The following is a 27,241-nucleotide window of genomic DNA, read 5'->3' on the forward strand; positions in this document are numbered from 1 at the left end:
TGTCGAGACAGACTTGGGAACTTTGTTGTAAAATATAGGCCTATTCTGTGTCTGTTCGAGTAGTATTTTTGTAGTTGTTGTAGAGGGGAAGAACAGCCACTCCAGAACATGGGTCTTTGTGCGCCTTCTTAATAATTCTTTGTCAACTAAAAGGTATCCTGCAGAGCGTAGCCCGCGCATGATGCCTTGTGCTTACGATATGGTCTGCGCGGTTTGAGCGCCTCCAAGCAGCTGCGCAGCAGATAACCAATGACAAACAGAAGACGCCGCTCGGCGCACGCATTATATTTAGCGGTGATATTTAAACCATAGGAGAATCTCGTTCCTTTAGCAGAGCAGGGTGCACCTTTTACAGCGCCGTGAATGGAACGATGCTGCCGTTTACTAGTCAGCACTCTCGTGGATTAAATCGACTTTCAGGATACACCTGTGGATTTATTTGGTTTTTGGGACGCACACATGATGCTTTATTTTAGACACTTGCTGATTTTAGTTATCTGTTTGTTGCCAATCAACGAGTGCAGGAAGCATCGTACAAGAGAAAAAAGGTGGACGAGATCTGTTGAAACTGAAAAACGAGGGACGTAAGTGATTTCATTACCTCTTTCTTTGTAAGTAAATTAAATGTGATGTCGTCGTTGTGGACACTGCGTGAACAAGAAGCTTGAAACTGAATACATAAAATCACAAATGTGATAACTCATATCTTTTTGGAATAATATTAGATAAGACGCTGGTGCTGCTTCTTACGATAACAGGGTGGTGACGGAGCATAATGACCACTATAATATAACAACAGATTATTAATACAGAAAGAGAATTAAACGGTGGTGAAAATTGTTGTAGAAAAATAGGGAAGTAACACTGAAGAATCAAAAATAAATTATGTATAAACTACTGTGATCCTAAATGTTGTGCTGGTGGCGTGAATGGTGGAGTTGATGATGATGAAGGTGGTCACAAAGTTACCAGACTAATTCTAGCGGTGTGGGCAGCACCGATGGTGAAAGAGTATTGATGGGGTGATGGTAATGAGGAAGACAGTGATGGGGACAACAGCACAAGCAGCTAAAGATGGTGAGGAAGATAAGATGCAACTGACGAAACTGGAGACGATTCTAAGACATTGCGGGTAAAATATAAATGGCCCGAAAGTGTCCAACAGTAGGCTATAATTAAACCCCTTACGCCCTGCTCTCTTTTCATGTCTCTTCTTCTCGCTTAATGAGGGCAAAGGCTAGGTCACAGTTGGAATGAGTCAGACAGCAGACACTGACTCTGAGCGAAACTCCGTGCCTGCTGCCCCTCGCCCACTGTGGTATAGCCACGTGAAACGGGCACGTTTCGTCCATTTGTCCATTTGAGGCTAGTGGAGTCGTCCGTCCACTACTGAGATACAAGGTTATTCCGTTAAAGAGAGACACCTTACCTCTCACACGGTGTACTTGAGTAACCTACTGTGGTATAAGACAAATAATAAAAGAACACTTAAAAATAAGTTGCTTACGTCAGAATCTTTTCTGCGTTTATGTTCTTCTATCTGAAACACCATGAGCTGTAAATCGAAATGGCAGTGGGAAAATCAGAAGCACAACTGGAACCACTCACTGGTCAATAATTGCTATGAAATTACCAACTAAAAACAATATCATGTAATATATCAGTGTATTATAAGATCTGCTAAATGATAGTAAGTAGTACAGTACAGTAGTACAGTAAATACAACTGCTTGTTAGACTTTTCATATGCCATGGAACTGCAGTGGTAAGCACTGAATATAGATTTTGGAGTGCAGACTATATAGTTATATGACACCCTATAGAGCCCATGATGACTACACCCTATAGAGTCCACCCTATAGAGTCTATAAATTGGTTATATTTTAAAGCCAGTCTAAGATTACAGATTAAAGACAGTCTATTTTGTACTTTTCTAGCTCTCTGATGAAAAAACCTCCAGATGTAACTAAGGCCAGGAAGCTGAAGACAGAGCACCTGCTGAGGGTGGAAGACCATGACTTCACTATGCGACCAGCTTTTGGAGGTGAGGTCATTATTTATCAATTCCAGTGCAGAACTGCTCCATATGTTCTGATCCCTTTTTCCAATTATGCGGTGTCATAACAGCATCAGAAACCTGTTAGAATAAAAACCATAACCCAAGTTTTAGTATTTTTGAAATTATGCAAAATGGGATTAGGAAATGAACTGAAATACCACTTTTGGAAATTGTTTAGTCTAAATAAATCAAAGACAGCCTTGTTTATTTCAATTATCCAGTATTTATCTAATACTTTGAGAAATCCAGAAAGGCCATGTCTATGGCAACTTAAATAATAGTTCACTAAATAAAGAAAGAATGAAAAACATGTATACATAAACATACTGAGGGTTTGCTTTAACATCTATTAATATTGTGCAACACAACACATGTTCACTGACGTGATTTTTTTAGACTTTAAGGTAGCAAAGACACTAGACTTTGACTGAAGTCTTTTCACATCTGAGTTTCTATGACAACCATGCCATAGTTCTTGTTCCAGTCATCTCCAGAGATCAGTCAAGAACTTTAATATGAGGATCACTCCCAGTGCAGGTTTATTTCAGTTGCTTTTCTCAGGATCTGATACAAGCCATCAGCTTTGATTCTTATAAATACTGTATATTATCTTAAAAAACATCTTTTGGTATCTATGCAGCATGAGCGTTCTGACTCTTCTAACCTTACAACAACAGGACTGGAATACTACATTATAGGAGCAAATGAAAATGTGTTCAGGGTCTAACTTTGAAATTTAAAGGTTGGTGCCTCGAGCACTGAAAAATATTTATAGTTCCTCCTCTAATTCAGTCAGCGATAGCATCTTTTTATATCTCCCTGGCACTTTTCAAAAGCAGAAAAAAGTATTTTTATCTGTATGCATGCATGCAGATAATAATACTCTTTTCTACTTTTGTTTTTGCTCAGAATGTATAACTAATGACAGTTCCTTGTGTAGAAGCTCTTGTTTTTCCTGTGACAGGGCACACCTTCGGCAACAGGCCACACAGAAAGAGATTAAAATAGCTGACACACATTCGTACAAATTTCAGCCCTTCCAGTGAATCCACAGACCTCACAATATGATGTAATCCGTTGAATGCTACCTCTCCACAGCCTGATGTCAGAAGACAGTTAAAGCGTTTCTAACCTCATTTCTGTAGTAGACACACCATCTACCAGCTCTCAAACCCTCGTTTACTGTGGTTGGACTGCTACTCATTAGAGTATCTTAGGTAGAAAGTGACATGCTCAGCATGAGTTGGGCTTTTATATCAGAAAGGACAGGAACTTGTTGCAGTTTGGCTGCAGTGCACACATAATCCCCAGACCAATAACCAATGGTGCATTAAGATTTGGGATAATCCTGCAAAAAGGGAGCACCTCAATCATTTAATATATAGCCTCAGTATTTGCCTTCTCTTTATGGATTATGACATAGTGGTATGGATTTCATAATGTCATGGATTACATACATGCAGTATTTTTGGACATTGCTAAATTGATCAATGACGTATTTTTTATTTTTATTTCTTTTATTTTTATTTATTTATTTAATTTATGGCTTTTATCAGTAAATTTTCTTTTCTTTTGGCAGCTCAGACAAAAGGAGTCATAAAAAATTCTAATGGTATTAATATTGACATTGTTAGTTGCAAAAAAAGGAATAGTATTTCACTGTCAGGAATCCAGCAAAGAATCCTGCTGACTTTTATCATCAGTCAAACCTTTCATACCAATTACTTGTTTATTTCTCTCCATTTATTTCAAAGAATGCATTTTGTTGACATGCTCCTGCATAAACACACCAAAGAGTAAATAAATAAGTGAATAAATAATTGCCCTACAGCCAATGTCACACCGTCCCCAGTCAAACCCCTGACAGGCTGGAACCTCCGCTGTATTGGAGCCACTCCATGTACCCACTCACTGTGAGGCATGACATCATCTCTCTCCATCCCCCCTGTTAAAGCTGTTTAAACAATGTTTTACACTTGTCATTATCAGTTGCAATTTTTACAATTACCATGTGTTATCATCATGATACTGATCATTTTACTACTGATATTGGAGAGATTTGAACTATGTAAATGAACTGTGTGGCTTTTATTTTTCTTTTTTTAGTACATATTTAGTACATTTTAGTACAACTTGTGCTGTGAGCCACCTGGTTAACCTCAGATATTCTTAATCAGTGTTTTGTAGGTGTTTTGATGAGTCAGGGTATTCACATGTGCCATTAACATAAATAATTCTGGAAAAAAATTAAGATCCTTAAATATACGCTCAGTTTATATTCATTCAAGGTCACTCAGTTGCTTTTACACACAGACTTACAGCAGGGGGCTGATTAGTTTGTGGTGTGGTGGAAATCTGGAAATAAAATGTCTTTCTTTGTTTGTGTTTTATGGTAAGCTTTTTGCTAAAAGGAGTCTCACACACACACAGTGCTGCGGAGCCGAGACTGAAGAGATAGTCACACGCTGGGTTATTTATACACAGTAAAAAGCAAAAAAACATTCTTAAGGCATAAAGCCAACAATTGGGCAGCTTGCTACAGAATCTTTTCTTTGTAGAGAGAACTGTACGTGCTGAGGACAACTTCTCACAGAATGTTATCTTGTGCATATATGCTGGGATGTTTCTTTCCACAGTCGACGCATAGCAGAGTTGAACTAGATGTCACGTGACATGCAAATTGACTGGTTTGCATGAGGGTTACACTTGCTTCTCTCGCCTACTCTACCTGCTTCTCTCACATACTCTGAATATTAATTTCAAGATTACATAAATCGTTTCTCTGTAAAATCATGAACTTGATATCTGACTTTGATTTAATTTCTGGGTAATGGGTAACAAAATTACTGCGTTGCGATTATCCAAAGTGTCTGAGTTGTGATTATCCAAAGTGATTTCAGTGATAATAGTCCTTTCTTCTCATAATTGGCCACTGTTTGTCAAATGACAAGTAATCACAACTACTAAGTGTTTATTGGTTTCAGCATCTTTCTGAGCACTGAGGTTTAATCCACCATTTACCATCTCTAGTAATTTGGTCAGATTATTTTGGGTTCAGGGTGATGTGGTGAAAGTATCATCTTTCCAGCCTTCCTTCATCATCCGTGTTCATATGCACATATTAACACACATCATTTAACCACAGAGACTGGGCTTTAGACAGACTTGATAGTGCTATCAGCGTAATCCCTGAGAGAGCAAGTGCTTCTGTGTACTACAAAGGGCCCATTGAGAGAAGTACAGTGTAAGATATCAAAGGTGCAGTTCCAGCTGGGTGCTCTGTGAACTTGGCTTCTCCCTGGAGAAGCAGCATTGCTCAGAGACTCTCAGATGGCAGTGGAGTCCCTATGTGCAGAGATCTGAAAAATCACAGATCTAGATTCTAATACGAAGACTTGTTTAATGAGAATCCTCCTAATTAAGGCCAATTGCGGTCCTGGTATCAGGACGTGTCAGGGGCCTAAATTAGGCACACTTACCCACGCAGCTCCCACACACAATTTTCCTAAGTAAATGAAATGTTATATAGTATTTTTAACATCTTATACAAAATTAAATTAGATTAATATTATTACAATGTCATAACAACATTGACAGCAAATTCCAGCTAACTGCATATTTGTTTATTGTTCATCAAAGGCCCTGCTATTCCAGTTGGAGTTGATGTGCAAGTGGAAAGTTTGGACAGTATTTCAGAAGTAGATATGGTAGGTTCAAGCACATATTCACTTCAAAATCCTTGCATTTACATTGCAAAAATCGATCTGAAAAGCGCTCAGACATCCTTTGTGAATATGATACATATTATGTTTCCAGTAATGTCAATGTTAAATTTAAAATGTTCAATTTTCTTATGATCACATTTGAGAAACTGTTGCTTTTTGCTTGTCTTGCTGTTGGATTGGATTATGCAGTATATAGGGCAACCTAGCAGATGTTTCAAACTAGAGAAACTCTGAGTGTTTGATGATGGATCTTTGAGGTTATATGCTTGAGTTTGACTATGCTGTCTAACCCAAACAATAATGATGTACGACAGCCATGCAACCTATATGCATTTTTTAATCCTTTTGGATTTCTTTGATTGGATGTCTTGTGGATGAAGACACTGTGTGATGCAACAGAGAGACTGAGGGCCTTTCTCTGTACATAATTACTCCAAATGTTTATGGTTACATAACACAATGGAAGAATAGGGTCATGAACTGCTTTATTGATTTAGAGTAGCATATGTATTGAGGATGAAGTGTTACATTTCCTGTCTATACAAGTGCCAAAGCTTCTATAAAATATAATTGATGCATATCATTAACTTAATATGCCTTCATTATCAATAGGGTTGGTGTATACTGTGATGTGTAGGTTTGCAAGGCGACACTTTGATGTGCAAAGCCTTCTGCTTTTGTTGTGTAGGACTTCACCATGACCTTGTACCTTAGACACTACTGGAAGGATGAGCGCCTGTCTTTTGCCAGCACCACGAACAAGAGTATGACTTTCGATGGTCGTCTAGTGAAGAAGATCTGGGTCCCAGATGTTTTTTTTGTACACTCTAAGAGATCTTTTATCCATGACACTACCACAGACAACATCATGCTGAGAGTGTACCCAGATGGCCATGTTCTGTACAGCATGAGGTGAGGGCAAACAAGCTCAGATTTAGTAAGTCACTTATCATGTCACAGAAATGTTGTGCATTACCCATGTGAAAATATAGTGACTCATTTTTTTTTTTTTTAAAGCATTCCCTATGTATATATTATAGTCTGTGTTCTGTTAACTTTGTTGAAATGTCATTAATAAATTAGGGATTAAAAAATCAATTGGCAAATGTGATTTCATATTTAGATTAGTGTGCTATAATGTATTAATTGTAATTCCACAATAATTCAACTGTAATTCCACCGTATATTATGAATTTATTTGCTAAAACTACTTGGGACAACTTATAAACAACATGTAGGTGAACTGAACGTTCATTTAGGACATTAAGATAGCCACTTGTAAATCATGCAATTACGGTGTCCACCATGCAATTTTAAAAATTCTTTTTGTAATCTATGTCCTGTGAAAAGGCAAGGTATATTCTACAGCAGTGTCATTCTATTACATTTGCATACTGCTGTAGCTTTAAAATTAGAATTCAACTGCTGGTCCTCACTAATGTCTGTGGTGATGTGTGTGAAGAATTAGGCTAGTCTGACCTGGGTACAGGGTAACATTGAAGGGTAGCACTAGGTTCAAAGTCAAATTCCACACTGGTTGTGCTTGCTGCAGGGAGATTGTCATTATTGATGGGCCCGGCCTACGTTTATCTGCAGATAAGAGGTGGACTGCTCCGGCTATGGCACCAGCTTACAGCTTTTCCCAGAGAGCACATCAGACAGTGGTTGCAGTTGAATGAATAATGCATGAGCAGAGCATTTTTCTTGCTGTTTTCCTCACACTTTACCCTTGATTGCATCCTTTTGCATCAGTTGTGACTGACTGTAGCTTAATGTGCATGGTTTATCTTGTGGTTTGATGAGTTAACTTCAAGCTCTTTAGTGTGTATTGTGTTTCTGTGACTCAGGGTGACGGTTACAGCTGCCTGTAACATGGACTTCAGCCGCTTTCCTTTGGACACTCAGACCTGTTCTCTAGAGTTGGAGAGCTGTAAGCTCTCTTTTCTTACTGGCTTACACAATAGGCATTCATAGCATAAAGCATAGATTTTTGCTAAGGACTTTCTTTTCACAGTTGTCCAAACATTTGCAAATGCATAACTATTTACCTCTGCATATGTATAACTATGTTCACCTGCATATGCATAACTATTTACATCTGCAGAAGTATAATTAGCTTTATGTGCACACCAATTTTACAAAACATCCACATATGATCTGTTGTCTTTGGATCTGCCAGTTTAAATATCAGATTGGGAGAGGGTTAATGACTTAAGATGCAAACTATGACCATTTTATGTTTATTCCATGTATTTGGTGGTTTACATCAGTTTTTATGTTCATGCTACCACCTGCTTCTCAGATGCTTATACGGATGAAGATCTGATGCTGTACTGGAAGAATGGGGATGAGTCTCTGAGCACAGATGACCGGATATCTCTCTCTCAGTTCCTCATCCAGAAGTTTCACACTACCTCACGGCTGGCTTTCTACAGCAGCACAGGTGCGAGACCACGTTCCGTAGTGACCTGATCTTGGAAATTTCTCCTGGGTCCCCTGAGTGCAGCTGCAGTTCTCTGAATCTCTGAATCTTAAAGCTCTGAATCTCTTTAGGCTGGTACAACCGTCTCTACATCAACTTCACCTTGCGGCGACACATCTTCTTCTTCCTGCTACAGACCTACTTCCCTGCCACCCTCATGGTCATGCTCTCCTGGGTCTCCTTCTGGATCGACCGCAGGGCCGTCCCGGCTAGAGTCTCCCTAGGTGAGGTTGCAGGCAGTAGGTGCAGAGCGCAAGGGTGGGAGGGGCAGTGCGGTGAGGGCGAGGGGTGGGGGAGTGAGTTGGGGGCGGCGGGTGGGGGGGTGTTCACAGGTGCTACAGATGTTCACAGCATATTTTCACATTGTGCAGGCATCACCACTGTACTCACCATGTCCACCATCATCACGGGAGTGAACGCCTCCATGCCACGAGTCTCCTACATCAAAGCCGTGGACATTTACCTGTGGGTCAGCTTCGTCTTTGTCTTCCTCTCTGTGCTGGAGTACGCGGCAGTGAACTACCTTTCTACAGTGCAGGACAGGAGAGAGCGCAAACTCCGAGACAGAGTTAGATCACAGGTAATAAAGGCTAATAAAGTACCCTTTCTTATGACTGGATGTAAAAGCAATGAGGAATATGTTTGTTCTAAAGCGTCTTTGGGTACGGCGAAAGGTGCAATTTAAGTGTAATTTCATATCACAAAACTATTATTATTATTTAACGCTATTTATTGATTTTGGTATAACAGTTATAAGTCGTAACAGGATAATTACTTTTCAAACAAACATGACACACCATTACAGTTTAAGGAAAAAGACAAAACAATAACAATACAACAAGAAGAATTATATATATATATATATATATATATATATATATATATATATATATATATATATATATATATATATATATATATATATATATATATATATATAAACACTACTGTGAAATGCATTTGTATGGCAAGAGCTGATTAAGTAGTGTGGGGGGGGGGTTTGTCATTTTAGCCACGCCCTCCGTGATTGCATGTACCTGCACGGGGTTACTGTCATGTGTCTATTTAAACCTCTGCTAGTGTGTGCACCGTGTTGGTCGTTGTTTGCTGAAGTCTGTTAAAACATTTGTGTAGCCATTGTTAAATGTTGTGTAGCCTGTGTTCAGTTAAACGTATAGTCATGTCCCTCGTTAATGTTGTGTGTGACTGCCATCGTTATAGTATGTGTTCTATGTTAATTAATGTACGTCACTATGGAGGGAGTCTGTGCGTCCTGCTCCACGCCTAGCCATATACATACATATGGAGTGCCAGCACAGGCTGAAATATCAATTCAAGTTCGAGTATGCATGTCACATAATGAAACCAGGATCTAATTGCAAGGCGTCAGCGTTTTTTTTGTTTTGTGTGGTTTTTTTAATAGAAATTGTCAGTACAAAGGAGCAATCCAAACAGCAAAACCAAAGGCAGACACAGCCAGTAACCAGAACGGAGAGAGTAAATGTACAAAATGGCAGGCAAATTGTCACAAAGGCAAAAGGAGATCAAAAACACTGCAGAGATGGGTAGAAGCTAAAGGTGAATAACAGGTGAAAGACATTAGGATTCAGACAAGAAGAGATAGGTGTAGTCGGTTGATAGTTTCGGGAGCGTGGTCGGTAGATGTGACAATGCATCAGGTAGACAAATATTTTTTGATAAATGACTTTCTAAAAACTGACAGAGTTGTCCCCAGATCTCTAAAAATTATGTGGTTTCTTTTTAATGGCAAATGCTTTTTTTGTTGTTGTTTTTTGTGTGGCTGAACACAGAGTGACTTCAAGCCCTGGCCAACTGTTAGTGCTTCTAACTGTTTCCACTGACAAGAAATACTGTTTTGCATGAAGGAACCATATATTGACCAATTTTAAAATCCCTACTAGATACTGTTGTGTTTTCTGGGAATAAGACAAGAATACATCATTGTGGCCGGTACTGGAAGTATTTAATTATATCATTTCTATTACATACTTTCAAAAATTGTCAATCTGAGTGCATTCCCACATTCAGTGAGTGTCCCTACCGCCACACCACACTTACTGGCTGTGTCTGGATTATTGTCATTAACCTGTCTTAATAAATAGGGGCTAATATCTGCATAATCCATTTATACTGTACAATTTAGTCTAGAATTAATAGATGGGCACTGAGTATTTTAACTCACCATTTTCCATTCTTCATCTGAAATTTCTGTATTCACATCTCTGCTCAAATGTGGTCTTTTTCCGGGGAATAAAATTGTTCTTGTGAAGCAAGGAAAAACACTATTACTAGATGATGGTGGTGAATAATGTCAGGAAATTGTCCAACTAACAGCTGCTGGCTATAATTTTGACCTCACTGTGATTTATAACTGTGATTTATTGTGATTTTTTTTCTCCATCATTATTGTGACCTCTGGTCTGGCTGTGATCCCTTTCTGCTCCAGTCTCTGTCCTGCACATGTGGCCTGTCGCACACCAGAACCATGATCCTGGACGGCATGTACGGTGAGGCCGACGCCAACAGCTTGGCCGGCTACACTGCGGCCCCCACGGTGCCAGAAGAGGAACCTGAGAAGCAAGAACACATGGTGGTGCACCTTTCCGTCAGCAACGCCTCCACCGCCGCTAAGAAGAAAGGCATCCGTCACTTCAGCATCATCCAGAACACCCATGTTATCGACAAGTACTCGCGCATCATCTTCCCGGGATCCTACATTTTTTTCAACCTCATATACTGGTCAGTGTACTGCTGATGTTCACAATAATACTTTGGGGTTTGGAAACTCGCTGACCTCCCCCAGGCCACTTCTTTCATGTCTTTTTGGTGTGTACGTGGTTTGCACTGTGTGAGACTGAGCTGCTATGGCCCTTGTGAGGTTTCAGCGAATTAATTAATTTTGATTAATTTTCAGTGGGCGGTTTGGGCCTTGATCGGTGGATAACTTATTGGTGATGCATAATGTTTCAAATGTGTGAGTGTATTTATTTACTATAGGTGTAATTTATTGTTACAATTAATACTGAATAAAGATATGAAGTACTGTTGCCATTTTTTTGTTAATCTGCTAACTTTATCTAAGTAACTGGATCACTATGTACTGCATGGCATTTATGACCAGTGAGGAAAGTAAGGACACTTTATTGTGTTTATGTGAATTTATTTATGATGCTTCTCTTATTTGAATGTTTGAAATAAATCTAATGAAATGCTCCTTAGTTTATTACATGACTATTACTGTGTTACATGACTACATGTTACTGTGTTACATGACTATACGTTACTGTGTTACATGACTATATGTTACTGTGTTACATGACTATATGTTACTGTGTTACATGGGCTGGTTGACTGCACATTTTTACCAGCTCCTGCTCAAAGATTATTATTTCTTCTAAACTGCACAACACACCACAAGCAAAAGGTGGGTCATCCCGTAATTAAATATTATTTTTTAAATTTGCCCTATGTGCAACATAAAATTTTCAAGGCTACTTGATTTTATTAAAATCTTCTTGATTGTCTCATGCAGTGTTATGTGTATATCATATAAATGACTCTTTCAGTGGAGCCTCATTGAGAAGGGTGTTTTCAGATCATTCTGGGATGATCAATAAAACTGTCTTGTCATGAATCTCTCTGCAACTTATTCAAATAAGCAAACATACAAATAAGGCAAAAACAAGTAACGTAGCTTGGTTACTTCGTTTTTTATTTAGTTTCATAACAATGTACTGACAAAGCTTATCAATGCAAGCTCGACATATAAAAGGTGAATATACACTCGACAGTGTACGAATCCTAGCGATGAAAGCGCGCGCGCTCATTTTGAATTTTGACCCGCCGCGTGACGCACAGGATTATCAGTTGCTCGGCGGATTGGTTGCTCTCGCCTGGCAAATCTCATCATCCATCCGATACAACTAAAAGGCCTGCACTACAGTAACGATCGCTTACTTCCGATCCTCGTTCAACTTTGTACTTCGAGGGATATTAAGGTCATTTTCTACTTCGAATGCACACTTAACAGTAAGTATTTATATCTTCTATCTTCGTTACGACTATTTTTTCAGTAGCCGATTGTGCACGATCTTCGTTTCAAGTCAGTCTGCGCTATCTACTGCAGTACTTTTCTAATACAAACTTTACACCATGTTCGGATTTAACGCTAATGTCGATAGCCGGTAGTGTTTGTTGTTCTGCAGTCATAAAATAGCTGTAATGTATAACTTACACATCATAGCTTCAGTAATCCTGTATTTTGCCTAAGCGTCTCATTAAAGACCCAGGAATAGGATTTAACGTATATTGCGTCCTGAAATAACTAACAACGTGGTGGTTCTTTTTCACTCGTTAAACTGACATGCAAATCAGTTGTTTAACATGATCTCGCACTGATTGCTTTGTGCGTAAGTGACTTAGAAATGTTAAATGTTGGGCGGACTAATTAAGGAATAAGATGGCTATCGTTGTTTAAATATAGCTCAATGCTGCTCGAGTCAGGACTGTCATTGCGAGATGAAGGTAAAAAAGAGTGAATGGCAGTGAACGAGGGTCGTATGCTCGTAACTCTCAAAATACATTACAGCCTACTTTTATTTTCAGTTTCCAAATGCCACTCCTACAACTCTGTAGGTCATTGTATGGAAATTTGTTTGTAATGTACCGCAGTAATAAATGTGCTATTATTGTGGACGTCTGTTATTAATACCAAAATTATTGTTATTATAATTTTTATTAGCACTGTCTATGAAAAAAGTTAAAAATATTCTTATTTGCATATGAAATGCCGGCTGAGCCAATAAAAGCAGGAATAGCGTACGGTGGGAGATGTGAGTCAGTCAGGAAAGTGGCTCATGGTCTAGTGGGGTTTTGCTCAAAACATCACTTTCCAATTACGAGAAAATTTATGATCACGAGGAAACCCAAACACAATTTACTCAAGGCAGTATTATTCACAGACTCAAAAGAGCATGATCCAAACGGACATTTTTGGTTATTTTGCTAGGAATATTAGCTGCTATGTCTTAAAACCTCTCTTTGGCAGGTCTACCACAGGCCCATGACACAGCAGGAACAGCATGAGTTTCGAGAGAGCCTTGAGGAAGCCCTGGCCTGGATGCAGGCAATCCAGGAGAGGCTCAGGCTCAGTGACAACACTCAAGGGCCTAGGGAAGAACTGGAAGCCAGGCTGAGGGAGACAGAGGTGAGTCACAAACTTACAGCAACTAGATTGGATGTACTGATATAGTCTAAACCTGATATCTTGCATTCTGCTACTTTGAGGACTGGATAAAAAAAGGAACCCCTGTGTTCATACTCTAAAAATAAAAATGTGAAGCATTCTCTGAGGAAAATTTAAATCTGTATACAATACATAACACCAGTAAGGTTAAGCGTCTGAAAACATTTAAAGGGCTCATATCCTACAGTTTTCTTTTTTTCTATATTTTTCCTTGATGTGCACTTAAAACGTTTGTGTGGCTTTAATTTCCAAAACCAGTCATAATTAATTTTTACACAACCGTTTTCCAACCTCTCTTTATCCCTTAAGATTAAAAATGCTGTTTCTGATACTGTGCCTTTAAGACAAATTTAAGGTACATGAATGCTGTTCTTATTGGCATCCCTGTATTGTGCCTCATTCAAAATTGCAATATAAGTGGGTGGGACTGAACTGTTGTAGGCTTAATAGGTGGAGATATGTAAATGAGCTTGTTCTCTTTGTATCAAAGAACAGTGATTTCAAAGTGGGCTGTTCTACTGCTTAGAATATGGACAGTTTATGGAATATGGACAGAATATATAGAATATAGATACAGATAATATAGAATATGGACAGCTCCGTATATGGACAGTTTGGACAGTGAATGGTGTGCTGTGAAACAATACTTCAGTAAAGTGAGGGAAATTCAATATTTCAATAAAACGAGGGAAATTCAGTTTTCTTTGATAGGGGCCCTTTAATGTGCTAGTATCATTTCTTCACTATCCGCCTGTGCCTTAATTCTGCGCATCCCGTCCCGAAATACAACATGGGCGGACTTGAGAGATGGGCAGAATTAGAAGCGTGAGAAAGAATGCTGTTTGTTGTGAGTAATACTGACAGAGAATACTGTTTGTTGTGAGTAATACTGAGAGAGAATACTGTTTGTTGTGAGTAATACTGAGAGAGAATACTGTTTGTTGTGAGTAATAGTGAGAGGAATAATTTTTGTTGTGAAGGAAATCCGGGACTCGGAGCAGGAGGGTCGGCTGAAGATGGATGCGGTGCTGGTGGCTGCTGATGCCCTCTTGAAGAATGGAGATGATGAGATGAAGAACCAGACTCACTCCAAACTTAAAGACCTGAAAGCTCTGTGGGAGGAGACATCCACCTATATTGTCCATTGCCACAGGTGGGAATATCTGGGATTAGCTTTCTCTCATGTGCAGACAGAGGTCTTGCTTGGTTTATGGCAAATTATAGAGCACAGTGGAAAGCAGTGCATTTTGAATACATTTTCAAAGGCACATGTCTGGAATAAAGGATTAACGAAAAACGATGTTTCAGATCAGCATGCCTCTAAATTAAGCTTCTGATTTTTGAAGCTAAGAATTCAAAAAGTGTGAACATGCTATCTTTGCTTTATTACCTGCAATTGTGTATTACTAACTACAGTTTGTGTAAATACTGTGTAACTGTAACGTTTTGCATTGCACTTTATAAGTGTGTTTGTGAGTTATATGTCATATAAATGCAATCACAGTCTACACATAAGTTTAATATCTAAACAAAATATAATTTATTTTCCTTGACTCTAATCTTGACATTTCTCACAGGCTTTGTTGTGTAGCTTTTGATACTTATTACAGTGTCTTTATGCTTTTGGGGATTTCACTCCTTGAGCGTTGGCCTAATGTAAACTAAACAGTCAACTCAACAGGGTTGACAGGGTCACTTCTAATCCTGTTGAGCTCTCAAGTTATGTGGTCATGCAGGTAACATCAGAATATTTTGGCAGCTAGTTTGGCTATGGATTTCAGATATCAGAGTAGTGTGGTTAAAAGTAATGTAAAAGGTATGAGGCCATGTACATAAATACCTTGGTGAGGACTGTAATTACACAGTATTTATCTCAAAAGGGTAGCTGGCTTTACTGTAAGAAACTGGCTCTATCTAATTTACTTTCAGACAGGGGAGGTGACTGGACATGTAAAAATTTGCAGTAGTGCTAAAGTGCACTGTTTTAATCAGCCTCAGATAGAAAAATAATTTGGGACTGGCATTGAAACATTTGGGGCTTAAGCCCTGTAGGCTCATACCTAAGGATGCCCCTGCTTTAAGACATAATGGTTATCACATAGGTGTTAAAAACATGCAGGACAGAGAGGTGATGAGGTGTATAGCTATTGTAGTTGGTGCCACATGTAAGATATTGATGTAAGATACTGATATTAAAATATATAATATACAGTTTGACAAATTTATAAACACTGATACATGTTTTTATATAACTTTAACAAATTTTTCATTATGTAAAATACTATTTAATATGGCTAAACTTTGCAATCGATTTCAGATAGATGGGTCACTAAAATGCAGTAATAAACAGCTGAATTGAGGTTCAGTGTGACTTTCGAATTTTATCATGAAATGCTAACACTGAAGTCCATTTTGTCCAATTAGGCATTATAGATGCACCAATTGCAATATTCTTGGCTGATTTGGATTTCCGATTTTTTACCACGACTGGCCAATTCTAATTTTAGCAAATATTCTTTTTTTTTTCTTTCTAAGAGTTATAAATGACAGCATACAGAAACATTTTTGTTCAACTTTTCTTTTTTAATGGAAACGTCTTACAATTCAACATAGAAATGTGCACTAGGTTACAAAACCTTTCTTTTCACAAACGTCCAAATAAAATAAAGAGCAATATTTTAAGTTTTTCAAAAGAAAACAAGTGCACCAGGTATTACAAACAAAAAGTCACCTTTATGTTGTCAACATATAGTCCTAGTGCAGTCAACTGTGCTGTTCATGTGTGGCTGTGTTTGTGCCACTGTTGCCCTCATTTGGTGTGCAAGTATAAATGTGACCGGCAAAGAATCGGTTATATGAGACTGATCGGCCGGTCAGCAGTTATGGCCGATCGCGCTGAAAAACATCCGGTCACCAGCCGATCGATCGGTGCATCTCTATTAGAAATGCTGGTCTTCACTTTGACTGGTGCCTGTGTCCTAGCCGTATAGAGTGGGTGTGGCTGCACTGGTCTGAGTACCTGAAGGCACACGAGGAGTTTGCTACGTGGCTGTTAAAACAGCAGGCGGTGTTGGGGCCACAGCCTGAGCTGCAGCTGGGCCTCCGGGAGAAGTTGTGGCAGGTGGACCACCACCATGTGCTGTGCAGCGATGTCAAGGCCCAGGCCGTGCTCCTGGACAGGCTCCTGGATGAGGCTGCGGTGCTTTACAACCGCACCGAGGACCCGACGCTGGACGAGCGTGCTATGGAAAGGCTGCATGGGGCCTACAACAGTGTCTGCGCCAGAGCCGAGGTAGCTTCATAATCATCATCATAATAGAATTTTGACAATTGAAAGTGCATTTCAAGATATCCGTGCTTGGTGACACATAAACAATCTGGAGAATATCAGCAGTTAAACATGCCAGAATTCACTAACTGGAGGTCTGGTGTTCACCATGAACGTGGTTCACTGTGTCTCTTATCTATTTTTTAAGATTTAAAAAAATCTTTGGTATGATAGAAAAAGCAGAAGGCCATTTCACCCAGCTGGACTTTTTCATTCACGGAATTGTGTTAGGACATGTTTTTTATACCAGTGTTATCCGAGAAGGGAGAAGTGGAATGACATTAGAGTACTTACAGTGTAATTTTAACACTGTAGCCATAGTTATGTTTAAAATGTTTAAAATCTCTTTCTGATTTGAATATTGACCTCTCAAACTAAAGGAAAAGGTTAAATCTTGATTTACTCAAATCTCACGGTAAGGTCTGTTTTTTTCCGTTAAGATTTTAGGATGAGTTTGGTTTCTTTGCAGGAAAGGATGGCTCTGGTTCAGAAAGTTGCAGATGAACACCAGAAATACCAAAACTGCGTTCATGAATTCCAAATCTGGCTGGTGTCAAAGAAAGAAGAACTCAGCCACTTCAAAGAGACAGAGGGCACTTCTGAGAATAGACTCCAAGCCCTTCGGGTACATTAACCCACTTAGTGGGGGGGGGGGGGGGGGATGCAGTTGCCTTAAGGTATTTTTATGGACAAGACAAAGTGATTGAGTCTGGAGCTACCTTATTTAACGCAGTCAGTTTCTCCCTAGTAAAAGTACATAATATAGTTCATAATTCAGTTCACAATATAGTCCATCATTGTTTCCTGGTTCATTATGTCAACTTTTGATCTCTGCTCCTTTAACTGCTTGTGTTCATTTATCACATAACTTGCATTGGTGAAAAGTGAAGTAGGCTGTAAGAACTAAAACCACTTCCTGCCACCAGGAGCTGGAAGCCAGCATTGCCCAGGAGGAGGAAGCGTTGCTGGCCGTCGAAGGCCAGGCCGAAGCCGTGAAGGTGAACACATCGCCGGCGGGAGCGGACCACGTCGCCGTGGAGGCGGAGCAGCTGCGGATTGAGTGGCAGAGGCTGCGTCTGGCACTGGCGGAGGTCGACATGGAGCTCGAGGGTGTGCTGGACGAACAGAGCCGGTACACGGACCTCCGAGAGGAGCTGGAGGCAGGTATCGGCGAGCTCCGGACCCTGGTGCGGAGGATGAGTCAGGAGCTGGAGGGGAAGGAGGTGGAAAGGAGCGAGGACCACATGGTGGCCCAGTGGAGGAAATACACGGTGAGTGCTCCTCTCCTCTGGCTTTCACCCCACCCACTAGAATGAGAATTCCATGTATTCCTGTACACATAATCTTACAGTAAAACAGATGCTGACAGCCTCCACACTGTGGAGGAAGCACTGTTGGTATATAGAGGGAGTTTCCTCCAAATTTAACATGGTAGTACACCTTAGAAGATAATGACTGAGCGAAGGTGTAATTAAAGTGTAATTAATTTGTAATTAATATGTGAATGTTGTTATTTTTTGTGAAAAAGTGCTGCTTTTTAGTGTTCTGACTTTTTTAAGTTTAGCACAATTCTCCAACAGTAAATATATGTCTAATATAAATGTTTAGTTTTTCACTCAAATGCATTTCCTCTGTACTGTATATTTCAGTGGTTTTCCTGATTCAGAGTCATTTTTGAACAGTCAGATAATTACTAACTCATTCATTTAATTATATTCACTGAATTGTACCGCTATAGTATTAAATGCTGCCATCGCTAAGTCGCTAAAATTAGGAAACCCTGAAGTAGACACAGCTGGTTGCATTTCAAATGAATTTTAAACAGTGAGGTAGTTCTGACGAGGGTGATATCCTTTTTAGATTGATGAAAACGCTCCCTCTTTGCCTTCTGAAGCGGAGCCAGTCATCCGTGCCGGCGTGGAAATTATGGAACCTTTGCTCATTGTGGCCTGTGGCCTCGATTGGTTTCTGCTCCTTTTGCAGAGCGTACGGAACACGCTGTTGGCAGAGGAGCCCAGGGTGGAGCAGCTCAGAGCTCAGCTCAAGGAATTATTCAGGTTCCCCCAGCACTGCAGAGAGCTTTCTGACCATGTGCTGGTTGCGGTTAAGGAGTACCAGAGGTGAGCGACCCAGCAGAACGTTACAATGATTACATATGTAAAGAGGTTCGAGTGTTCACTTTCATGTTAACATTTCTCATGGCAAATTATTTATTTTCTGTTGATGTTTGTGTTTTAGCTTCGTTTTAACCTTGCAATACATGGTTTAACCTTTTTTTTTTCGCTTGTATTGAAAATATTTTATATTGTTCCTTTTTTTTAAGTGATGAAAAAATTCTAAAAATAAATTTGAATTCAGCAGGATTTTTTTGTCTAAATTAAAGCACCAGCTTTTAACAGCTAAAATGTTCAACCCATAATTTTTAATTTTTAACAGTCAACCAATACAAGTCCTGATGTTTCTTTTAAACAAATAAAATTTGGGCACTGCTTTGATAAAACAGCTCCATTTAATTTCTAATCTCACTGCCAATCTTCTTACAGCAGCCAATGAATTGTTTTCAGTTTGCCTGGAATAAGCTTACATGGCAACAGATTTAACAAGTTCTCATTTTCCTCCTCATTTTTTCCCCACAAATATTGGACAGGGCTGGACATGAACTGGTTTTGCCTTCTAATGTTTACCAAGTTGCGTACAACACTCAGGTCTCGTGATCTAGGGCACAATTAATACATATAGTCATATTATTTTTTGTTATGAACATCCATCTGTGCAGTATAAAAGACAGATTAAGGTATGTGGTGTTTACATACTTATGCATTCATATATTTAGAGGAATGAAATAGTGTAACAACATATCCTTAGTAATATATAGGAAAATAGTGTGAAAGTGGACATGTGCTTTACTTGTGCTGGACAGTGTTTTGTGTTTTTTTGTGTGTGTGTGTGTGTGTGTGTGGTACAGTCTGAAAGGCAGGTTGTCCAGGCTGTCCTCGGAAAGTGAGACTGCGCTGAGACAGGCTCTGCAGGACCCGCTCCATGGCTTCAGCCAGTGGAGTCACATGGTGTCACAGGTGCTGGAGACCTCGGCGGACGTGACGGAGTTCTCCCACATCGCTCTGCTTGTGCAGAACATTGAGGTGAGACCCCCTTTGCCAAGGTATTAGGCATTGCCTCATTCACATAAGTGCTTTGGTGTTCAACGAAAACCCTATCTATTTACCTATTTTAAGGCGTGAACTTGATTTTAGATTTTTATGTTTGCCACTGATAGCTGTTTTGGTGACACTACACAGACTGGAGTCGTGTTTTGGCTTTGTCAGAACCTCTTCACTCAGGACTTTAGCATGATGTTAAAAATCCTCAACGACTTCATTCATTTTTATTCAGTCATGTGTGAATCGTCTGTTTTTTGTTCAGGATCTTGCCTTCTTCTCTCCCACCGCAGAAGCTCCTGAAGCACAGCGTGCAGCTCCAAGAGCGGCTGAGCCTGCTCCAGGTGAAGGCCGACCTGCTGGGCGCCGTCTTTGGCCAGGAAAAAGCTGAGAGCTTGCTGGAGGAGCTGGGTGCTGACGTGAGGAAGAGGGAGACACTGCACAGCCAACTCCTGCAGAGGAAGAGTGAGCTCCAGGTACCCACCAACGTTTACTTCGGTATAGGAAGGGTGAACTGCAGGTACCCGCCCACTTCTGTAGTGGAAGGGTCAGCTGCAGGTACCCGCCCACCTTTATTGTTTCTTCTTGGGCTGCAGGAAGGCCTTAACCACGACATAATGTCCATATTTCTTAAACACACTGGTCTTTTAAGAAAACCCATGTTGTTGCCCTCTGCCACCTTCTCCCAATTTAATAACTTCACTTAAAAAAGGGTTTTTTGGAATGCTAGAAGAAATTTTGTCTTTCCACCTGCTAAGGGGTTGATATCAAGAACAAAGGACTTTGGCGATGCCTATGACTCTATTTACAAGAAGCTGGCTATCATCAGGGAGAGATTCCAGGCAGCAGAAGGACTCCAACCCGATATTCTGGCCAAGAAGAGTCAGGGTGACCAGCTAAAGGTGTGTGCTGGAAGATGTCTAACTGAAAGACAATATCCATGAATGCGGTGACTTTGATGGGTCTTTAGATTGTATCCGCATTGCAGTGTCTGTACTGCAGCCTGATCAGGTCCAAGCCAATGCCCACAGACATCAATGTGTTCCAAATAGCCTACAACATACTGCATACTGCATACGGGTCACCGTAGTAGTAAGCAAGTAGTATGTAGTAGGCTTTTTTGAACACAGCATTGCCTTAAGTGCTTCACCTGCACATTTGAGCAGCGCACACAGAGTCACATGTCATTAACGATGCTGATGAGAGCCACGTTAGGCCAGCTCTCAGATGTTGGGCTGCGTGATCCCAGCTCCGCTGCATGCTAATGAAGAGGTGGATGTTGCCATGGGTTTTAGCACTGCCTGGTCTGTCTCTGCGCAGGTCATTAAGAGGGACCTGGAGGAGTGCGAGGCTCACATCACAGCCCTGGAGACGCTGGTGTCCTCCAGCCCGACCAACAGGACCAAGTTCGAGCATCTCTATGCAGACTGGAAACTGCTTTATAAAGCCGTACGGGTAAGGTTGTTCACCCAAAGACCTGATTAAGTAAAGTTCTGGTCTTTTTAATGAGTATGGATGTGGAAACTTTCATGGGGTAAATTTATATCCTCTAACTAGCCTCTTCAAAATGCCTGGTTTTAAGTAATTCTGACTCAGTCCTCGACATCTGAGGAAGATGTGAAGATGTGCCTCCCTGGTTTCCATATCCTCCTGCTGTGCTTTGATTCTGATGATGATGATGATGATGATGATGACGAAGATCTTGATCAAGCTGTGCTTATTTTAGTTGTAATGCACTGTTTTGGCCTGAGGAGCTATTTATTTATTGAACAAAGTTATCCTGATCTTTACCAGCCTGCGAATTTGAAGCGGCATTGTTTATGGTTGTTTGTGTGTGCATGTGTACTTTGTGTTGGGGTGTTGGTGTGCATATGCGTGTGTGTGTGTGTGTGTGTATGTTCAGGTGAGGGTGAATGAGAGTGAGGAGAGTATTTCAGAACATGAGAGTTTCCATGACAGTCTGCTCAACGTGGAGAAATGGCTGATGATTATGAGGCAGAAGCTGGAGTCCTTTCGCAGACCAAGTGGAGACTGGAGCGTGGAGAACCGGCAGCACGAAGCAGAGGTGTCTCACACGTGAACACACACACTCAGCCACATGTACACTGTAGCCACATGTACACACTGTAGGAAAAATGGATGTCTGTCTCTCTGAAAAATGGTGAATCTTTATTACAATAAAAGCCATAGCGAAGTACGAATGTACTACCATTTCAACGGAGCTGGACTGAACACCAAGTAATAATAATAAAAAACATTTTCCACCCGACTAAGCCTCTCCTGTTAAGGATGTGGCATCAAATGTGCATGGTTAGTGTTATTACAGTCACAGTTCTATCTATGAGGGCTCAATGTAAATGGAATTCTGTCACCTTCAAGGCCGATTCCCTTCGTCTGCCCTTTCAGGACTAGTTGAAACTTGTTTGTTCAGAATTAACCAACTAGTTTATGTTGCGGTTAACTCCGGAAAATGTACACTTTGGATGTTTCATTAGGGACTCATTATCATATGAAACCCTCAGCAATATGTGCAACCTAGTCAACATATGCAGCATAGATAGTATAATATGAAACATAGTAAACATATGGTTGTGTTCTCGTAAAAGGAAAAGTTTCCCTCCTCACGAACAGATTAGCCTACAACAATGATAAAAATGTTACATTTTATATTGCAACTTGCAATTTGCATAAAGCTGAATTCATAAAATATCCATTGCTGCAGAGGTGTCTGAAGGCTGTTTGGTATCTATTGCTTTTTTCCATGCAATTTGAGCTCTACCAGCCCCCACAAATGAGACACTGTTAATATCTCAGGGAGAGGATCTGCTCCAAGCCACTACAGCTAACTGTATATTTACTGACCTGATTTGTGAACCACATTATATTTTGTTACTTCCTTTGTAAAACACAGGTACACTTTTCTTGGCCATGAGTGAAACACTTGATGTTCATTTACATTGGACAACATTTTTACTTTTTTGTCCCACAAACTAGAATAGGTGGACCTTATAGTAATGAATAGTAGAATCTTCCACAGCAAGTGACACGGCAAAAAAATTTAACAACAATGATATATTACTTACTCATAAATAACACTGTTACTACACTTAAAATATGTACAAATCTACTGAAATGTAGTATATTCGGCCCTTAGGAACATTCCTCCTCAGTGTCCAGCAGTAGGCTGCCGATACAGAGGATTCACTTCCCTTTGTTGCGTTTCCATTCTATAATGGAATATATAATAGTATATAATGTATATAATAGTATATCATGTATATAATAGTATATCATGTATATAATAGTATATAATGTATATAATAGTATATAATGATATGCAAGTACACTAGAACAAAGAAACAAAGAAAACTATGGGTGATAGAGAACTTCTGAAAACATATTTGGGTTTGGCATGCAAAAATACACAGGACACAGGTCTTTTTTGCCTGGGGCAAAATCTTTGTTAACCAGTGTTATTGTGCCACTGTCCTCTGTCTAACACTGTTCTCCCTTAAGTTATAAATGTTGTGCACCAGTTTTAGTGCAAGTGTAACAACTACCTACTGAAGGCCCTGCTGACCCTAATCCTTGTCCCAGGAATGTTTTGCCTGTTTAGTCCCACACAAAACACAATATATATGTTTGGTAAATAGCGCTTTATCTTGTTGAGGCCACTTAGCTGGTACTAACAACATAGGTTATCATTGTAAAGACATTTACACACACGCGTGTGCGCACACACATACACACACAGACACACGCACACACACATATGCCCACACGCAATTCTTGTCAGTCTCTGTCAGGTACGTTTTTAATTTATATTTTATCAGCAAGATATAATTCAGAAGCTAGCTAACTAGTTGAATTGCTTAGAGATATCCAGTCTAGGCCTACAGCTAGCTAACTCGCTCCTTGTAGCATCTCTACCAATGAATTGTAAATAAATGTTCTGGTCAATCTATAAATCAGTTTAGTTTGAGAACTGAAATAACATCTGATGTTGGCTCAAACATACATGGCAGTTCCCCTCTCACAGTTAGCTAGCGATTGATTTTGACCTATTGATTCTGTGTGAGTCACCATGGTACCTCGCCACAATCCCGCCAGTCAGAACATAGCTCATCAATTATTAAAAAAAAAGGGATGTAAAAAAAGAAACAAGCTTGTATTTCCTTCCAGGGCCAAATCATGTGTAAAACCGCATCTGGGCTTTTTTTTTTGCCCTAACTAAAGCCACATACCTTCTAGACAGACATCAGAGAACAATTTAAAATGCTTAATAAATGTATTATATGACACCTTTAAATAATTGAAAGAGAATTGAATCAGTCTGTACCAAATAATTGCAGATAAGCTGTAAGGTTTTGTGATGTACAATTAGCTCTGACCTAACTAGCTTGTTTATTTCAGCAGGATTAGCTCTGGTTAATACACACATCAGATGTTTCATTAGGGCTCATTATTATTTAAAAGCCTTTGCTCTTGCACTATTAAATATCCTTAAAATATAGCACATACCAGATAAAAGGAACAATAAAAAACAAGTCTTAGTGTCATTGCTATTCAAATGTGAGTTAATTAAGGAATAGAAAACAATTAAAAATTAAAAATTAGAAACCCAAGTTGTACAAATGCTGACTTGTGCTGGATTTACATTCATTTGCACATGGCTCTTCAACCTATAGAACGATGTGGTTCAACATACATACATATTTCACTTTTATCTTATATTTCTTTTAGTATCTTGAGAGGTAGTGTCTTCTTGAAGAGAGTGAGCTGGATCATATGTGAAGCTGTAATGATTTGGCCCAGGATATTTTACATGTTATCCTGTGTGTAATTACAATTTTAAGTCTGCCTAGCCATTTCTCTGGAATGCCACCATGCTGTGTTCACCATGAATGCTGTTTCCCACTGGAAACTGCAGAGAGCGCTTGGCGAGTTCCCAGAGAAGGAGCTGCAGCTGCACCGTACGGAAGGCCAGGGTCAGGTCGTGCTGGCCAAGACCTCTGAGGAGGGCAAAGTTCACATTCTGCGTGACCTCAAGCGCCTCCGTGAATCCTGGGTGGCCCTCCATGAGCTCAGCCTCAACTTGTTCAGGTGAGCTACTAGGACAGGAAGTGACATCAGCATATCAGCTGCCTGGCTCCATGTTTTGGGAGCGAGGGTAATCATACGATAGACCTACACAGAAGGCAGTAATAAGGTTATTAAAGCCACACTTTTATAATTCTTACTTTCATTTTCAGGCTTTTGAATGGCAATGGGATGACAGGGGAGACCGGTTCATCATTCCACACACCTGAGGCCTTAGATCAGGTAGATCATTCCCAGGGGTTTGATCAGAGAGGAGCGCAGGTGGTGGGACGGAGTGTGCTGAGAGGCAGTGGTCCCATAAGCGGAGACGAGGCAGTTGACCAGCCAGGTCAAGAGCTTGACCTTTGGGCCTTGGGTTCAAGCCGAGGACTGGTGGGGATGTTTGCCCTCGGTGGCACGACTGAAGTGGATGACTGGAAGATCCATCCAGGAGGAACCGAAAATATCCCAGAGCTGACAGGGAGAACCGACGATGAAGCGGACTCGTTTGCACTTAGCCGAGGTTATGGGGAGGTGGGCGGGGAGTTTGAGGAAGGCGGAGACTTCTCTGGAGCGGGGGTGGGGAGAAAAGGCCGACCAAGGGGTGGAGAGTGGACCGGAGGTGGGGTAAGAGAGCACCTGACCGGGATAGAGGATGTGGATTTTCAGGGAGGACGCGGCTTAGCGAGTACTGGCCACTATGGCAGTGCTAAGCAGAGTGGCGCTAAGTCTCCTCACATGCCTGGGCTCAGGGAGCACATCGTTGCCTGTGATCCTGAGCTCAGACATAGGCAACCATCTCCATACAAGACAGCTTCAATCAATGCCGCTCATGGCCCAGAGCATGTCACCCAGGTGAGAATAAATTTATTCCATCGTACACTCTGACTTCGTTCTTATCACAAAACTGTTCCACCAGCATGCTAACAGCGCTAAGCAAAATCGTTTCTGTATTCCAGAGGGGTTCTCAGGCGAGAGAGCAGCATACCGATTGGGAAGCTCGCCGGAGAGAATTTGAGGCCTGGCTCTGTAAGGAGAACAGCAAACTTGCAGGGGTTGTAAACAACCAAAGAAATTTGAGCACCAAAGAACTGAAGATAAGGCAGGATGCACTGAAGGTTGGGGTTGTTTGTCATGATGCTGCTCTTTCTTCTCAACCCTTTTGATTAAATTTTCATGTTTGCTCAGAAAATTTCAAAACGTTTTGATGATAAGTCAAACGTTGCATATATGCCGTATGCGAGCTTCTTTGCATTAGAGTGTGAAGTACCTCAGCCGGGGGTCATGAACCTGGCTCTGAGACCTGCTGGCTAGGTCATTGGCTGTTAGGCCTGTTACCTTTGTCTCCCATAAACACAAGCCTCATAAACACCAGGCACTCTGCCAGTTGACCAAATATAGTTTCTGGCAGTGGAATCAGACTCTTAGCTCGTGGTTTTGGTCTTGGTTTATGTGTAGTGTGTAAAGCTTTCCAAATGGGAGTATGGGAAAGGAGTATTTAAAAGTATTGTTTTAGACATTCCATTAAAGTAATCCTTAAGATGAAAGTCAGTATGCATGAATGGTCATCTTTTTTTGCTTTCCAAGTACTTTACACTTTCTTCTTTCATTCATTAGATAAAATAAATAAAAACAGCTATGAATTTCTGTCTCTCCCTATCTCTCTCTCTCTCTCTCTCTCTCTCTCTCTCTGTGTATCTCTGTCTCACTGTGTGTGTGTCCATTTCACTGCAGAGTTTGCGCGCTGGCTTGACACAAGGACAGGCTCGGTTCCAGGAGCTGATGAACTCCTGGCAGTCAGAGGCTGCAGCAGAGGATGTGAGTCTGGAGGAGCTACGCTACAGATGGATGCTCTATAAATCCAAACTGAAGGATGCAGGAAATCTCAAAGCTAACAGGCACAAGGTACTGCAAAGAGTGACCAGTAGGGGGTGCTAAAATACATGGTGGTGTGATTTATTTTTTATTTTTTTTGATTGGCGTCTACTTCCTGTGTATCTTTTTGTTAGAAATAAAATTTTAACGCTAAATTTTTGAAGTGCAAAAAATACAGTTTTTCAGGGAGAAAATGCAGTGCATGTGTTGCTAGTGCAGTAAATCTGTCCATTATATGTATATTGAAATGTTGTCAGTTCCAACCACAGGGAG

General features: G+C 40.4%; 2 protein-coding genes across 3 annotated transcripts in view; both read left to right on the plus strand.

Annotated features, from left to right (window-relative positions):
* Positions 1-263: 263 nt before the first annotated feature.
* On the plus strand, positions 264-11,920 carry gabrr2a (gamma-aminobutyric acid type A receptor subunit rho2a). Its single transcript, XM_027030873.3, has 9 exons — positions 264-584; positions 1,937-2,043; positions 5,698-5,765; positions 6,472-6,695; positions 7,631-7,713; positions 8,086-8,226; positions 8,337-8,489; positions 8,637-8,845; positions 10,733-11,920. The coding sequence occupies exons 1-9, from the start codon at positions 460-462 to the stop codon at positions 11,039-11,041; spliced, it is 1,419 nt and encodes a 472-aa protein (XP_026886674.1). The 5' UTR covers positions 264-459; the 3' UTR covers positions 11,042-11,920.
* Positions 11,921-12,176: 256 nt separating this feature from the next.
* Positions 12,177-27,241, plus strand: part of syne3 (spectrin repeat containing, nuclear envelope family member 3) — a 21,041-nt gene continuing 5,976 nt past the window's right edge. Inside the window, exons 1-16 of one of the 2 annotated variants that reach the window (XM_035532912.2) lie at positions 12,177-12,315; positions 13,334-13,492; positions 14,512-14,684; positions 16,514-16,823; positions 17,329-17,484; positions 17,786-18,130; positions 18,843-18,979; positions 19,825-19,999; positions 20,308-20,490; positions 20,773-20,916; positions 21,335-21,469; positions 21,918-22,079; positions 24,945-25,117; positions 25,267-25,948; positions 26,053-26,211; positions 26,828-26,998. In XM_035532912.2, the coding sequence (XP_035388805.1) occupies positions 13,349-13,492; positions 14,512-14,684; positions 16,514-16,823; positions 17,329-17,484; positions 17,786-18,130; positions 18,843-18,979; positions 19,825-19,999; positions 20,308-20,490; positions 20,773-20,916; positions 21,335-21,469; positions 21,918-22,079; positions 24,945-25,117; positions 25,267-25,948; positions 26,053-26,211; positions 26,828-26,998 (3,249 nt within the window). In that variant the 5' untranslated portion in view covers positions 12,177-12,315; positions 13,334-13,348. The remainder of the gene's footprint in view (positions 12,316-13,333; positions 13,493-14,511; positions 14,685-16,513; positions 16,824-17,328; positions 17,485-17,785; positions 18,131-18,842; positions 18,980-19,824; positions 20,000-20,307; positions 20,491-20,772; positions 20,917-21,334; positions 21,470-21,917; positions 22,080-24,944; positions 25,118-25,266; positions 25,949-26,052; positions 26,212-26,827; positions 26,999-27,241) is intronic. The other variant, XM_081721920.1, reaches the window with a different exon arrangement.

This window comes from Electrophorus electricus, chromosome 10 (genome assembly GCF_041902795.1).
Source record: "Electrophorus electricus isolate QZ-2024a chromosome 10, ASM4190279v1, whole genome shotgun sequence".
Taxonomy (NCBI): Eukaryota; Metazoa; Chordata; class Actinopteri; order Gymnotiformes; family Gymnotidae; genus Electrophorus; species Electrophorus electricus.

What these genes read in the sequence shown, in the direction of transcription:
- gabrr2a (XM_027030873.3), top strand. Translation starts at nt 460, where the DNA reads ATGATGCTTTATTTTAGACACTTGCTGATTTTAGTTATCTGTTTGTTG. An exon ending in TTCTCTAGAGTTGGAGAGCT is followed by an intron (nt 7,714 to 8,085) that starts GTAAGCTCTCTT and finishes CCTGCTTCTCAG; the next exon opens with ATGCTTATACGGATGAAGAT. An exon ending in CCCGGCTAGAGTCTCCCTAG is followed by an intron (nt 8,490 to 8,636) that starts GTGAGGTTGCAG and finishes CACATTGTGCAG; the next exon opens with GCATCACCACTGTACTCACC.